Consider the following 13787-nt stretch of genomic DNA (forward strand, 5'->3'; position numbering starts at 1 on the left):
AATGAAACGCGGGACACTACTTAAGTCTTGCGGGACAAAGCTCCTAATTTCGGGACTGTCCCGCAAAATGCGGGACGGGCAGTCACTCAGTCACCCTACTTTAGACTAGGGCTGCACGATTTGGGGAAAATGTCATATTGCGATTATTGAGGTCAATATTGCGATTGCGATTTGCGATAGCGATATAATAAACAAATAGTATCATGAGTCATCTTGCTTGGTTCTCTATGAAAATACACACACAGATTACTGATAATGCTGAAATGTGTATTTCTCAACTCAAACTAGCAACAACAGCAAACAAATGCACAGCGTTTTCAAATTAAAATATTTTTATGAAATTAAATAACATCTTTGTATTACTGCAAACTTGTTATAATCCCATTTAAGATATTTGTTTCTTTACTAATCTGTAGTGGTTCAACGGATCACAAAACTCATGGTTCGGATCACATCACGGTTATGACGTCACAGATCGGATCATTTTTCGGATCAGCACAAAAAAAAAAAAAAGCCCACTTAAACTATTCTGATATCATAGCATAAACTGCTAGCCTAAATAATACATTATTAAAGGCAAGTGAACAGACTGTAAAAAGAACAAATACTGTACACCAATTACAACAAGCATAGATAAATACTACATAAAGTTACAAATAAAGTATAAGGTCTAACTGTAGTATTAATTTTCATGCACAGAAATGTAATAATTAAATGTAAAATGACACTGTTCATTGTATAAATTTAATATAGATTAATCTTTGTTAAAGCTGTGTTTTGTTGTTTGATTTACATGACAGACAACAGCAGGTATTTATAGGTTGCTGTCACTTTAAGAGTAAGACATGCACGCACACATCGGACAGATATACATCCGAATTCTCACCTCGTTCAATTAAGACATAACTGAATGTGTTCACATGAATACTTGCTGAGAGGGGTATTTTGACTGACATAATGCGTGTATGTGACCATCCAAGTGCATTGAGGACGCGAAAGAGAAATCAATTTGGAGTTCGCGAGCTATAACTCTCTCTCTCTCTGTGCTCGCGAGCCTTGTATGTATGTGCGTCATGCATAACAGCGCTGCGTGCGATACCGAATTAAATCCTCTTTCCTCTTCAACCACTACTAATCTGGGTTTATAATCTTATAGCCAAAATATCGCCATATAACAGATGTAGCGTTTTTTCTTGCCACCAGTTCAGTGACCGTTTGCTCCGCATCCATCTTTACCCGTTCTCTGCGCTGCACACCGGAAAAGTCATGACCGTGCGCGCCACACATGCCACTGCCTAAACTGAAACTGACTGGTCTTCTTTTTATTAGCGGTGTATAAAATGGGCAAACAGCATTCAGATAATGGGTTGTTGTGTCCACACATTTTTTTTTAAATTTATTTATTAACTTATTATTATTTTATTTCATAAAATCGCAGCATTTTGCGTCATATAATCGCACAAGCTTGACATCGCGATTGCGATTGCGATATGATTAATCGTGCAGCTCTACTTTAGACTTATGTTTACATTTTAATTATTTGAGTTTTCCATGGTTGTTGACATTTCTGTCTTAATAACTGAGGGGATTATGATCAGAGGAAGGTTAAGTTTAAAATAAAAATGTTTAAATGTAATATATTTTTCTCCTGGTCCTGGTCCTGGTCCTCCCTGGTCCGATATCGACCGATATGAAACACTGATATCGTGATACAGTTTTCAGCCATATCGCCCAGCCCTAAATGTAAGATATTAATTTCAAAATTCCATTATTAGAATGTTTGTAATTTAAAAACCTTGGTAACTAGCTGTTTCTCTAATTAAATAATTGAAGGAAAGATTCTGATTCAGATGTACAGCTTGTTAGTACTCACTTCAGGTGCTGTGTCCTTCAGTGTCACTATAGGTACAGTGATGCTCATTGTCAAATGGATTTCACATGGTTCCTCAATGACGCACAGCTGTAACTGCATACACACAGAAGCTCACAAGATGTTATGTAAGTGCTGTAATAAGTGTGTAACAGACACTCTGTGAGTGGACACATGATAATTGCCTCAGTCTGTTAGCTTTGCTGAAGTACGCTCTTTTTTCTGATTATGCTATTAAACTGTCGTCTTTGCAGCAAATGAGCTGGAAAAGATGGAGCGTCTGCTCAGCAGCTCATAACCCTAAGCCAGTCAAGACATTTGCTGGACAGCCAGTGATAAAGGTGCTTTTTCAAGTGATTGCAATCCATCAAGACGGTTTAATTGGCAAAATGTTGCCTATTTATTCAGAAGTTTGCAGTTAGCCGAAGTGGAAAACATTTGTCCTGGCTTTCTGTCTGAACCGGTATCCTAGTTACCGGTGGTCTGTCTTTGCGGGGAGCTGAGTAAACATCATGTTTTTCATTCACGGGAAACCTTCACCCACACAAGCTGTAGCTTTATTTAAGTTTCCAAGCAGTAGGTGTGTACATAAGTGACATGTTAATTTTTTATTCATAAGTATCTGGGGAAAAAAAAAAAAAAAAAACGCATAAATTGCAAATTTTTTATATTCACATCTTTCAAAATCAGTGTCAAAGTTCTAACTGAAAAAAAAAAAAATTTTGTTGGTACATTTCATACTGGAACAAGTATATAGTTCAGTATTGCATGTCATTAATGATTTGTAACGCCTCTTGTGTAGGAATTATTGGTCAGTACAGGTCCAAAATATTCGCGCCTGCACAACCACATACACAGATTAGTATTCCACAACACTGCCAACACATCAGAATGATAGATGAGCTCTTTTTTGCGCAAGTACTTTGGCTCATAAGCTCTGACTTAGAGATCACAGTTCCAACAGCATGCTCAAAAACTGCATAACTCACTGTTTGTATAATTGTCAGAAAAGAGATTGTGGTGAAACTTCCCAAAAACAATTTGTATTCTACGCTTGTTGTGAATATGATGGGAGATGATATTGTAAAAGAAAATATTATTTTATTTTGAAATACTCTGTTTTTGCCTGAGAGCAGCTGGTTTTATACTTTATATAGTTTACTTCATCAACAGTGTATAGCCAAAGCACATTTTTTTTATATTTGCACTTGTACCACAACTGATTTGTCAGATGTAAAATAAAAAGTTTCCCACATTGACATCTAACACAGTTGAAACTGGTCCCAAAGTTAAAATTTGGCCTCTTTACAGCTGCTTTTGCAACAATTTTTTGAGAGCAAATTGTGTGTGCTCGAAGACCGCTGGGCTGTTTTTTTTTTTTTGCCCCCGTTGCAGCACCAAACCAAATATTGACCAGGAACAATTTATTGGTGATAATGTTCCTATCTGTTCTGTCCCCATCCTTTCCGCAGTGCCCCACAAATCATCTGTTCATCTCAGACCTAATCGCTTCCATAGCAGGCTCTTTTATTGCACATGCTGGAATTTCGAGGGGGAGGGAGCAGCAATAACAGAGTTTTGGGAGTCAGAAAGAGGGAGAGGGGGAGTTCTAGATAATGAGAAGATCTAGACTAAAGCTTTAGTCTTTATTAGTGATTATTTATGCAGCTTTATGTTATTCTCATATGTATACATGTGTACACAAAAGGGAGCAATCGATAAACATTCAAACAATATTATGAACATTTTTGATGTACAACAACAGTTTTAAGTGCCATATTTGATTTGAGACCTGCTGATTTGAGACCTGCTGTGGATATAAGGATTTTTAATAAATGAGGAGTTAAATTTCGGTTTTTATATATTTTTTCTTTTATTGGCTAATGGTTTTATACAATAAATAAAATCTAAATAAATTAAAAATAAAACACTAAAAACTAAAATCAGTCATTTTAAGTGTATTTATTTAGGTATTATTATAATGTAAGAGTATGAAAAATGGACGTAGTTACACGTTACTACATGTACTTACTATATTAACAACAGTAAATTATGCATAATTACAAGTAACTAACCCGAAACCAAACCCTAGCACGAGGGAGTGAGTGGAGGCGGGGCTAATTTGCATATTCATAGATCTGTGTATACTAAATAAAGCAAGGGTGTAGAGTTACATTCAAGCTATTTTAAGGCATTAAGGGATTTTTTTTTCACAGGAAAAAAACATTTAAATATGTCATTTTGGTGAACAAAGATGACTTTTAAGGGATAAAATTATTGACTACAGGGGGACTTTAATATTACTTAAAATTATTTGAATAAGTACAATGTAAATATGTCACCTTAAAATAAAGTGTAACTGAATATATTTAATAGTTGTATTAAATTATTATTGTTTTAAAAGTCAGTCAAGTCACCTTTTTTTCATATAGCCCTTTTTTCATATTTACAATGATAACAGGAAATTGATGCATTTTGGCTGTTGTTCAGCTGAAGTCAGTTCAGTGTTGATTCAGTTCCATTGTAAAGATAATCAATTATTAAATTAGTTAATTTCATCTAAAGCAGTTCTGCAAAAAAAAAAATAATAAATAAAAAAATAAATCATTGTCCAGCTCAGTACTTACCTATACAACAGCGTCAGTGCAGTCAGATCTATAATATTGATGAATATAAAGATTCAACAACATTATTATAAACACAAGATTAACTTATTAGTGTTTTAAAAGATTAACGTAAGCGTTAGATGACTGCAAAGTTACACACAATTTACTGTCAAACAAATGTTGCAAACGCAGCTGTAAAAAGGCCAGATTTTAACTAGATGTGCAAAAGAGAATGCACAATTAAAAATCTAATAATTTTTTATTTTTTTTATTTAAGTTCCAATATCAAATTTTGATAACCATAATAGTATTGTGCATTCCTGTTTTTTGTCCCTTTTGAACCATGTGATTTAAAAATAATAGCCAAGTTGTTTTATTCATATTTAGCATTCTAAAGTGATTTTAAAATATCTCTGTTTTTAAAATCACACAAGAATATGATTTTCTCAATTTAGTAATTCAGCAAACCCTCACAAGCAAAGTTTGGGTTTACATTTAATGTGTATGTAAATGCGTGTTTGTGAACTCACTTAAGCCGCTGAAAATCCCTTCCCCACACGATCAGTCCTAACCAGCGCCGCTGTGCGTGCTGTTTTGTTGCGCTCAGCAGCTGTGGGATGGGGGGAAATATATCTTGTTGTCACTAGAAGCAGGCTGGACGAAGGAGAACAAGAAAAATTGGTGTGTTGGGGATCCTCAGCAGAAACGTTTCTTCAGAGTAAATTAGATATTTTAACGGCCCTCTCCATTCCCAAAGCCGCTATTAATTTAAGCTAGATTTACTCTTACAGGTACAATTTAGAAAGGGATCAAATAAAAACATGGTGTCATAGAAAATCTTGATACCTAGCGGATTTGGTGCCACATGCTAGCTCTGCTGATTTATACTGCAGTTAGAGGGCGAAATAGAGGGCGAAAAATCAATTGCATCCTCCAAGTCTTATTTATGGCTGCGCAAAAGCAGGGGATGGAGAGGACTGCTGGCAAACTTGGCACCAGAGGAGCTCAACTGCAGAGGACAGAGCTCACAATGTGCCAAAAGATTACATGCATACAGTACATATATAAGAAGAAAATATTAATATTTAATACAATTTTATAGACCGTTCAATTTTTTCTTCCCTTCCTGCTTCAGATCCCAGCAGAGGACCTCATTTTACAGGCTGCCGCTCCAGAGAGCAGGAGACCTTCCGTTGCTGGTGGAGCGCTGGGACCTTCCAGAACCTCACAGAGCCTGGAGCCCTAAGGGTCTTCTACCAGACCAAAAAGTAAGAGACCAGACCTTATGGTGTCACACATGCAGATAAAGGGAAGGCAAATGGAGAGATGGAAGGAGCATGAGAACAAACACTTTACACTATGTAAAGTAAATGCATTACAGTCCTACACAGTCCATAAAATAATGATAACAAAGACAACTTTTGATTTTAAAGGGGACCTATTATGCAAAGTTCACTTTTATAAGGTGTTTGAACTAAGATGTGTGTCCAAAGTGTATGTAAACAACCAGCCTATAATGGTAAAAATCCACCCACTATTTTTTTATAATCCCCATAAATCATAAACAGTCTCTTTAAATGTGCGGTTCCAGAAGCCCTGCCCCTGACTGGTGACAATCTGCCCTATTAGCATAGATACTGCCCTGAGTGAGCCACAGCAGTGCACCATTTCTGTTTCCTCACTGTAGCAGCTGGAGATATACAATGTCTATGCCAAAAAACATTACAAATGTTCTGTTATCGGATGTACCGATGAACATAAGAGTCTCCATAGACTCCCGGCATCTGAGCCACTGAGGACACCATGGTTGGAAATGTTCTGAAGAAAATTGGTAAAAAGTTCTATATTTGCGCAAATTATTTTACACTGGACTGCTTCACAAACAAGGGTCAGTTCAACACTGGATTTGCACAAAAGATTAACATGATGGTACATGCTAGTCGACGTGTTTAATGAATCAACTTAACTCCACAACAACTACATAAATTTATCCACTAACCATTCAGAAACATCCAGTTGCATTCTAAAAGTTGTAAATCTGGTTCTGAACAACGCTACTAACAATTTCTGCCATTTTGGCTATTTGAGATTCTCCAGTTTTGTTGTTGTTGAAGCGCGAGCTAGTAAAGCTCCGCCCTCTTCTGGAAAGGGGGCTGGGAGGAGTAGCTCATTTGCATTTAAAGGGACACGGCGTGTTTTTGCTCACACCGAAATAGGGGAAAATTTGACAAGCTATACTAAATGATCAGTGAACTATTTTGAGCTGAAAATTTACAGACACCAGAGACTTATATTACATCTTGTGAAAAGGGGCATAATAGGTCCCCTTTAATAATGTATTAATAAAGGTTGAATTTAACTTTATCTGGGGGGGGGGAATAAGCATTTTTCATTATTAGTTTATGTTAACCAATGTAGTTAACTAATGTTAACAAATGGAAGCTCATTGTAAAGTGTTACCAATATAATATAATAGTCACAGAGAGGTCAGGCAAGAAGTTATGATGAGGCAAAGTGGATCTATTTGCAGCACTTTACTTGAATAAACAAATCAAGATGAAATCCTCTCCCATGGCCTCACGGGATAGTAAAGTGTCCATCGAATGCACACTTTAGAATCTCTGCAGAAGTAGTAGGTCATCAGTGGACTTTTCACCTACCATTTTTCTAATATTACTGTATGTTTTACTTTTGGCATACTGTTTTTTCCCCGCTTACCGTATAGTAGAGAAGTATTTGATTTCGGACGCAGCATTAAAGTCTATGAAATAGAAACTGATACCTAAACAGAACATGAATAATGTAATATAATATAATATAATATATAGAGAGAAAGACAGAGAATAAAACATATTCAGTATTGTGTCGTGTATAAATTGTGTTATTTGGCGGACAATCAACATTTTAGGTTTTGAACCATTTTTAGTACCTTTAATTGATATGCAGTTTTAAAAAATGAATGATTAAAAGTACAAATAAGATATGTTTTAATTAATGTAAGGGTCATAAATGCTGCCTATAGCCATACATTTACTGATAAATCCATGCAGTGCAATGTACTGAGGTGTCTAGTATTCGTATACATCTAATATTATGGTTTTTTATTATCGTTTGGCCTTTAGTGCCCTCTCTAGTGAGTGGAAGGAGTGTCCAGACTACACGCATACTGTGGAAAATGAGTGCTACTTCAACAAGACCTTCACGCACATCTGGACCTCCTACTGCATCCAGCTGCGCTCGGTTCCTCAGAACATAACCTATGATGAGGCCTGCTTTACAGTGGAAAATATTGGTAAGTTAATATCTGTGAAAGTGCTTCATTAAGGTTTAGACACAGTAACAGAATATTTATGTTGGAGGCCTGACTTAAATATTTCTGACTTCCTAGTGCATCCTGACCCACCAATTGGGCTGAACTGGACTCTACTGAATGTGAGTCGCTCAGGGTTGCACTTTGACATCCTTGTGCGCTGGGCTCCCCCTCCGTCAGCAGATGTGCAGATGGGCTGGATGAGTCTGGTGTACCAGGTTCAGTACCGGGTCAGGAACACCTCCCAATGGGAGATGGTATGTCTCTAGCATCAAAAAAATTAAAAATGGCAGTTTACAATGATCCTTCATTATCAACAATGTACGTTTAATTCAGGAATAAATGATGATTGTGCACTCGTTAATTGTAAATGTGGTGTGCATTAATTGTTACTCTACTTATACCACATTTACCACATGCAAAATGCAACTATTTGGAGCCCTGGAATCCATTTTGCAAAGTAAGACTGTTGCGTTCATCAGACCATCACAGAACATTCTGCTGTAGCTGTTTTGATCTTCCTCTCTCTTGGTGGACTCCCAGGCATTGCGGTTGAGGAAATTGGTTATACCATCGTATTTATTGTATTCTGAGAATTGCAATTTTGTGTTGGAAACACATTATAAGCCAGTATTCATCTACTCTTTCTAAAAGGGTCACCACTGGTCCAGAGCAAACCAATGTGCTCTGTAATTCAAGCTTGGTGCTGGGAGATCTTTGCATCTGGCAGGATCTTTTTAAGAGCTCTGTCTTGGTTTATACTCCCTGACAGCCACGTTCCCCCGGCCTGCCCAGACTGAGCAGATGCACGAAAAAACCACATTCAGCCACATGTTAAATCTCTGCCGTATACTGGCAGGCCTGAATAGATCATAGGGGAATGATTCACTGTTATAGTTATTTCTGTAGGTCTTCTGCTGATTAGATTTTGGTGCCCCAAGAGAATTCCACAGTTATAAACTTTAAGGAGTATTTTTAGTGAGGTTCTTGACAGTTATTCTCTTTGTGGGGTAAAATACAGTGCTAAAGCTAGATTAGTGCAAAAATGGAATTTTACAAATCAGGCTTGGCGAAAACATTACTGGATAGATAGATAGACAGACAGACCTGGAGAAAACATAATCTTTTTACATATCCATTTGTCACGTATCTAATTGCTCACAAATGCCAGTTTATTGCTCAATTTGTTCTTTTCTTATTTACTTTTTCATCCTCTTTTATTGCAGCTGGACCTGGAGAGTGGCACACAGCAGTCCATCTATGGTCTGCACACTGACAAAGAGTACGAAGTCCGTGTGCGCTGCAAGATGTCAGCCTTTGATAACTTTGGTGAATTCAGTGACAGCATCATTGTACATGTGGCACAGATACCAAGCAAAGGTTAGTCAACAACTAGAGCTTAACTTGTTTTTTACACAAAGTGAATCCAGCTGTGCAGCTGAACCATCATGAATCAGTTAAGCAAATTGCTTCAGGGTAAGTAAAGACCATTTATCTTTACACAGAATCAACATTCCCAACGACATTGGTGTTGATTTTTGGAGTGATTGGAGTGGTGATTCTTCTTATCCTGCTCATCTTCTCCCAGCAGCAGAGGTGACAGATTTTTTTTAATACCACCTATAAGGTGTATCTCACAAAGAAATATTCATATAGTCATATTTCATCCCAAAATCAAAAGAATTTTTTAAAATTAAAAATTAGATTCTACACAATGAAAAAAATCTTTTTTAAACCATTAATATTATATAAGATTTGAGATTATGACAATTAAACACATTATACCCAAAGTCTCTTTATTGTAATGTGAAAAATGAACACAAAATCGAATGCAAATATTACAAAAAAGTAAAAAAAAAAAAAAACTGCATAAATTAAATTCAGTACAACAAATACCACTGTGATGTCCCCAGTGAAATAACCTATATCAAAATGTATTTAAAAAAAACATTTATTTTAAACTAAATGCATAGTACAAAGTATAGTACAAATCCATTAAAGGTGCCCTAGAATTAAAAATTGAATTTACCTTGGCATAGTTGAATAACAAGAGTTCAGTACATGGAAATGACATACATTGAGTCTCAATACTTACGCGATTAGACATGCTGCATGATGAACACTTTGTAAAGATCCATTTTGAGGGTTATATTAGCTGTGTGAACTTTGTTTATGCTGTTTAAGGCAAGCGCGAGCTCTGGGGGCGGGGAGCACGAGAATTTAAAGGGGCCGCAGCATGAATCGGCGCATATTTAATGATGCCCCAAAAGTTAAAAAAATGAATAAAAAAAAAATCTATGGGGTATTTTGAGCTGAAACTTCACAGACACATTCAGGGGACACCTCAGACTTATATTACATCTTTTGAAAACACGTTCTACGGCATTATTGCTCCATGCTCAATTTATACCAAAAGTATAACTGCACTGTATTTATATAAGGTACATAAATTGTATTTGTAGTATACTTAACATGAAAAATAAATGTTTTTCAAATACATTTTGGTATTTTTATTTTTACTAGGGGTACAATTTTGTATCTTTAAATTTTTTTTGCAAATGTACTTCAAAATGTGTTATAAAATATTCTAATATATTTTTATATAATATTAATAAAAATACATTATTGTTTTAAATAAAATATATATTATTTGTTTTTCATCAGATTTTTAGCATTTATTTGGGGTGAAATATGACCTGAACATAATTGTAAAAAAGTTTGCAAATTGCTCTGACTAGAGAACCTCAGAAACGATACACAATTACAAATGCATAAAATGGTTTACATTTACAACATTTTGCTAATTTGTTTCCACAGGTTGATGGTAATCTTTTTACCACCTATTCCTGCTCCTAAAATCAAAGGCATCGACCCAGAGCTGCTAAAGGTAATTTTGCATAAAACATTAAACTTCACAGTCTTCATGTATGTCCATTATTTTTTTAATCTTCTTCATACAAATCATACTTGTTTTGTTACTGCAACTACAATTATAACCATGTGTGATACAGTATGTATAAGGAAAAAGTAATGTTTAGTACTTTCATGTTTATAAATATGATGGGAACAAAGATTTAAAGGGTTATTTCACCCAAAAAATGAAAATTCTGTTGTTCCAAACCTGTATGAATTTCTTTCTTCTGTTAAACACGCACACAAAAGAAGATATTTTAAAGAATATGGGTAACCAAACAGTTGATAGACCCCACTGATGTCCATAGTATAGAATAAAATACTGTGGAAGTCAGTGGGGCCAATCAACTGTTTGGTTACTGACATTCTTTAAAATATCTTCTTTTGTGTTCAACAGAAGAAAGAAATTCATACAGGTTTGGAACAAAATAAGGCAGAGTAAATGATAACATAATTTTCATTTTTGGGTGAACTATGCCTTTAAAAATTGTCTGGTTTTTTTTGTTTGTTTGTTTTTTGTTTTTGTTTTTTGTGAATGACAAAAGCATTAAGCCTTGCATGTTGCACATTATAAAGTGCATTACAGCAATTATCATCAAAACAATTAGAGGTGAATACATGCATAAGTATTACACATACATAAGAATTGTTCAAATTGCGGCATTATAAAATTGAGCCTTTGTACGAATCTGGCATGAGTTGCAAAATGGGAATCACTGCAGAGTGAGATTGTTTTGAAAAGGTCATAATTGTTGACATGTTGTGGCCATTCTCCTGCAAATTTCTACCTCCAGAAAGCACTGTTAATTTAACAACCCTCGTAATCCATTTTTAGAGTGCAGTGTAAGCATTAAACATTTAAACCCTGAGAGCAATCTAGAACAAGCACACATATGCCCACATGGAAATGCTGTTTTTGGTGTAGCCAAAAATACAAATGATTTGAAAATGATTGTATGAGTGTATTTTTTCCTAATATTTTATTTTATTTTAATATTTATATATATATTTTTTTTTTTTTGCATATAGGACTTTTGTAGGTCCTGTCTAATAACACTATACATTCTCTCCATTCTTCAACAACAGAATGGAAAACTTGACCAGCTCAATTCTTTGCTGAGCAGCCAAGATATGTACAAGCCGGACTTCTATCATGAGGACCCATGGGTGGAGTTCATCCAGCTGGACCTTGATGACCCTCCAGAGAAGAATGAGGGTTCTGATACACAACACCTGCTGGGCCTGTCCCGCTCGGACTCTTCTCGTGTCCTTAATTTCAAAAGCGACGACGATTCGGGTCGTGCTAGCTGCTACGACCCAGAAACCCCAGATCCTGAGGACTTGGCTTCCCTTCTGCCTGGCCATTCTGGACAGGGAGAGCAGCACCCTCTGGTTTCCAGAAGCAGCTCGTCTTTCCCTGAACTTGGCGTCCAACAGACATCAGAAGTGGTGGAGACGCCCATTCAAGCGCAACCTGCTGTGCCCAGCTGGGTTAACATGGACTTTTATGCCCAAGTAAGTGATTTCACACCAGCGGGAGGAGTGGTGCTCTCACCTGGACAGCTGAACAGCTCTCCAGAGAAAAAGAAAGAGGAAGAGAACGAGAACGAGAAGAAGAAGATACAGTTTCAGCTGCTTTCCGATGGAGCCTACACCTCAGAGAACACGGCCAGGCAGCTTTCCGCCGACGTGCCGCCCGGCCCTGGTCCTGAGCAGGGGTACCAATCATTCCCAACCCAGGCTGTTGAGGGGAACCTCTGGAATGGGGAGTACCTGGTGTCCGCCAGCGATTCCCAAACACCGTACTTGCTTCCTGAAGCTCCTCCGGTCCCCATACTGCCACCAGTGTCAGACTATACTGTAGTGCAGGAAGTTGACGCCCAGCACAGCCTCCTCCTGAATCCTCCTTCCTCGCAACCCACGGTCTGTTCGCACAGCCCAAACAAACACCTCCCTGCGATGCCAACCATGCCAATGGGGTACCTCACCCCAGACCTTCTGGGAAACTTAACTCCATGAAGGGGCAAAGAATCGCAAAACTGATGGTCCTGTTATACCTTCTCACTGCTGGAAACCAAAGTTGCATGAACAACATGGGACGGAAATTCCATTTTGTTTGGGAGCTCTGCACATGGATTTTCTCTGCTGTACGCTACAAAATGGACGAAGCTGAAAACGTTTCTTTTCTAGCAGCTGTTACAGTAGTGCTACGCTAGCTCGCCGAGAGAGTTATAATGCGTTATCGATTTACAATCAGAAACGTCAGCTGGTTACATGCAAAAAAGAAAAATCACTACAGAAATATGCTCGCTTGCTGTGTCAGAAAACCATTTTGAAAATGTGTTTATGTTATTACAAAGTTACAGGTGTAGAGCTACAGTGGCATTGGGATGAAATATATTCGATAAGATAAATTCAAACATATCTTTATACAAAATTGTTTACACACAGATAAAAGACGTATCGCTTTACTGTGATTCATCAACCCACATTTGCTTGTGTGTGGAATATTAACTATATTTCGTTACATAATATCACAGTAACTGAAACAATTCGTTTTTGTTGTCTCAATATCTTTTCTCGAATCTCAACGACATTGATCGTTAGCTTCCCCAAATTTATTTTGTGTGCTGCATCCATCCTGCATGTTTTATCCTTCGCCATAGCCATATGGATAAACTTAGCAAATTAGCTTTTTCCAATATGCTAAAACACAAAAAATGGGGTTGTGGTGCAGATGTGTATTTTAGCACCACTATATGTGACTGTAATATTCGCGATTATTGCTAGAAAATGTCGAGACTAGTGTTGGTAATGATGATAGCCCACTGAACAAACTGTTACCTTGCCTTGTTCAAAGAGTGAGAAATGAATTCGTCTTTATTTGTATTAATGTATCCAGGGGAAATGTCAAAAAATACGCGCTTATAGAGTCTTTGCTGTGCAATGCAAACCGAATGGCGGGTTTTCTTATATTTTACCTTTGTACATGTAGCAGTTTTATATTGATGAAGACACTATAAATGTGTACATGCATTTACAATGGAAGTTACATTATGGAATAGCTGGGAAAGAAGTGCCAATTTTT

The 13787-nt window shown here is 36.9% G+C and overlaps 1 protein-coding gene across 1 annotated transcript in view; it reads left to right on the top strand.

Annotated features, from left to right (window-relative positions):
* The window catches only part of ghra (growth hormone receptor a), a 38250-nt gene extending 24538 nt beyond the window's left edge, over positions 1-13712 (top strand). Inside the window, exons 3-9 of the mRNA XM_048209583.1 lie at positions 5612-5744; positions 7599-7768; positions 7865-8043; positions 9013-9166; positions 9292-9382; positions 10604-10673; positions 11786-13712. Coding sequence (XP_048065540.1) covers positions 5612-5744; positions 7599-7768; positions 7865-8043; positions 9013-9166; positions 9292-9382; positions 10604-10673; positions 11786-12718 — 1730 coding nt within the window. The 3' untranslated portion in view covers positions 12719-13712. The remainder of the gene's footprint in view (positions 1-5611; positions 5745-7598; positions 7769-7864; positions 8044-9012; positions 9167-9291; positions 9383-10603; positions 10674-11785) is intronic.
* The last annotated feature ends 75 nt before the right edge of the window (positions 13713-13787 follow it).

The sequence above is a fragment of the Megalobrama amblycephala genome, linkage group LG12, assembly GCF_018812025.1.
Source record: "Megalobrama amblycephala isolate DHTTF-2021 linkage group LG12, ASM1881202v1, whole genome shotgun sequence".
Lineage (NCBI taxonomy): Eukaryota > Metazoa > Chordata > Actinopteri > Cypriniformes > Xenocyprididae > Megalobrama > Megalobrama amblycephala.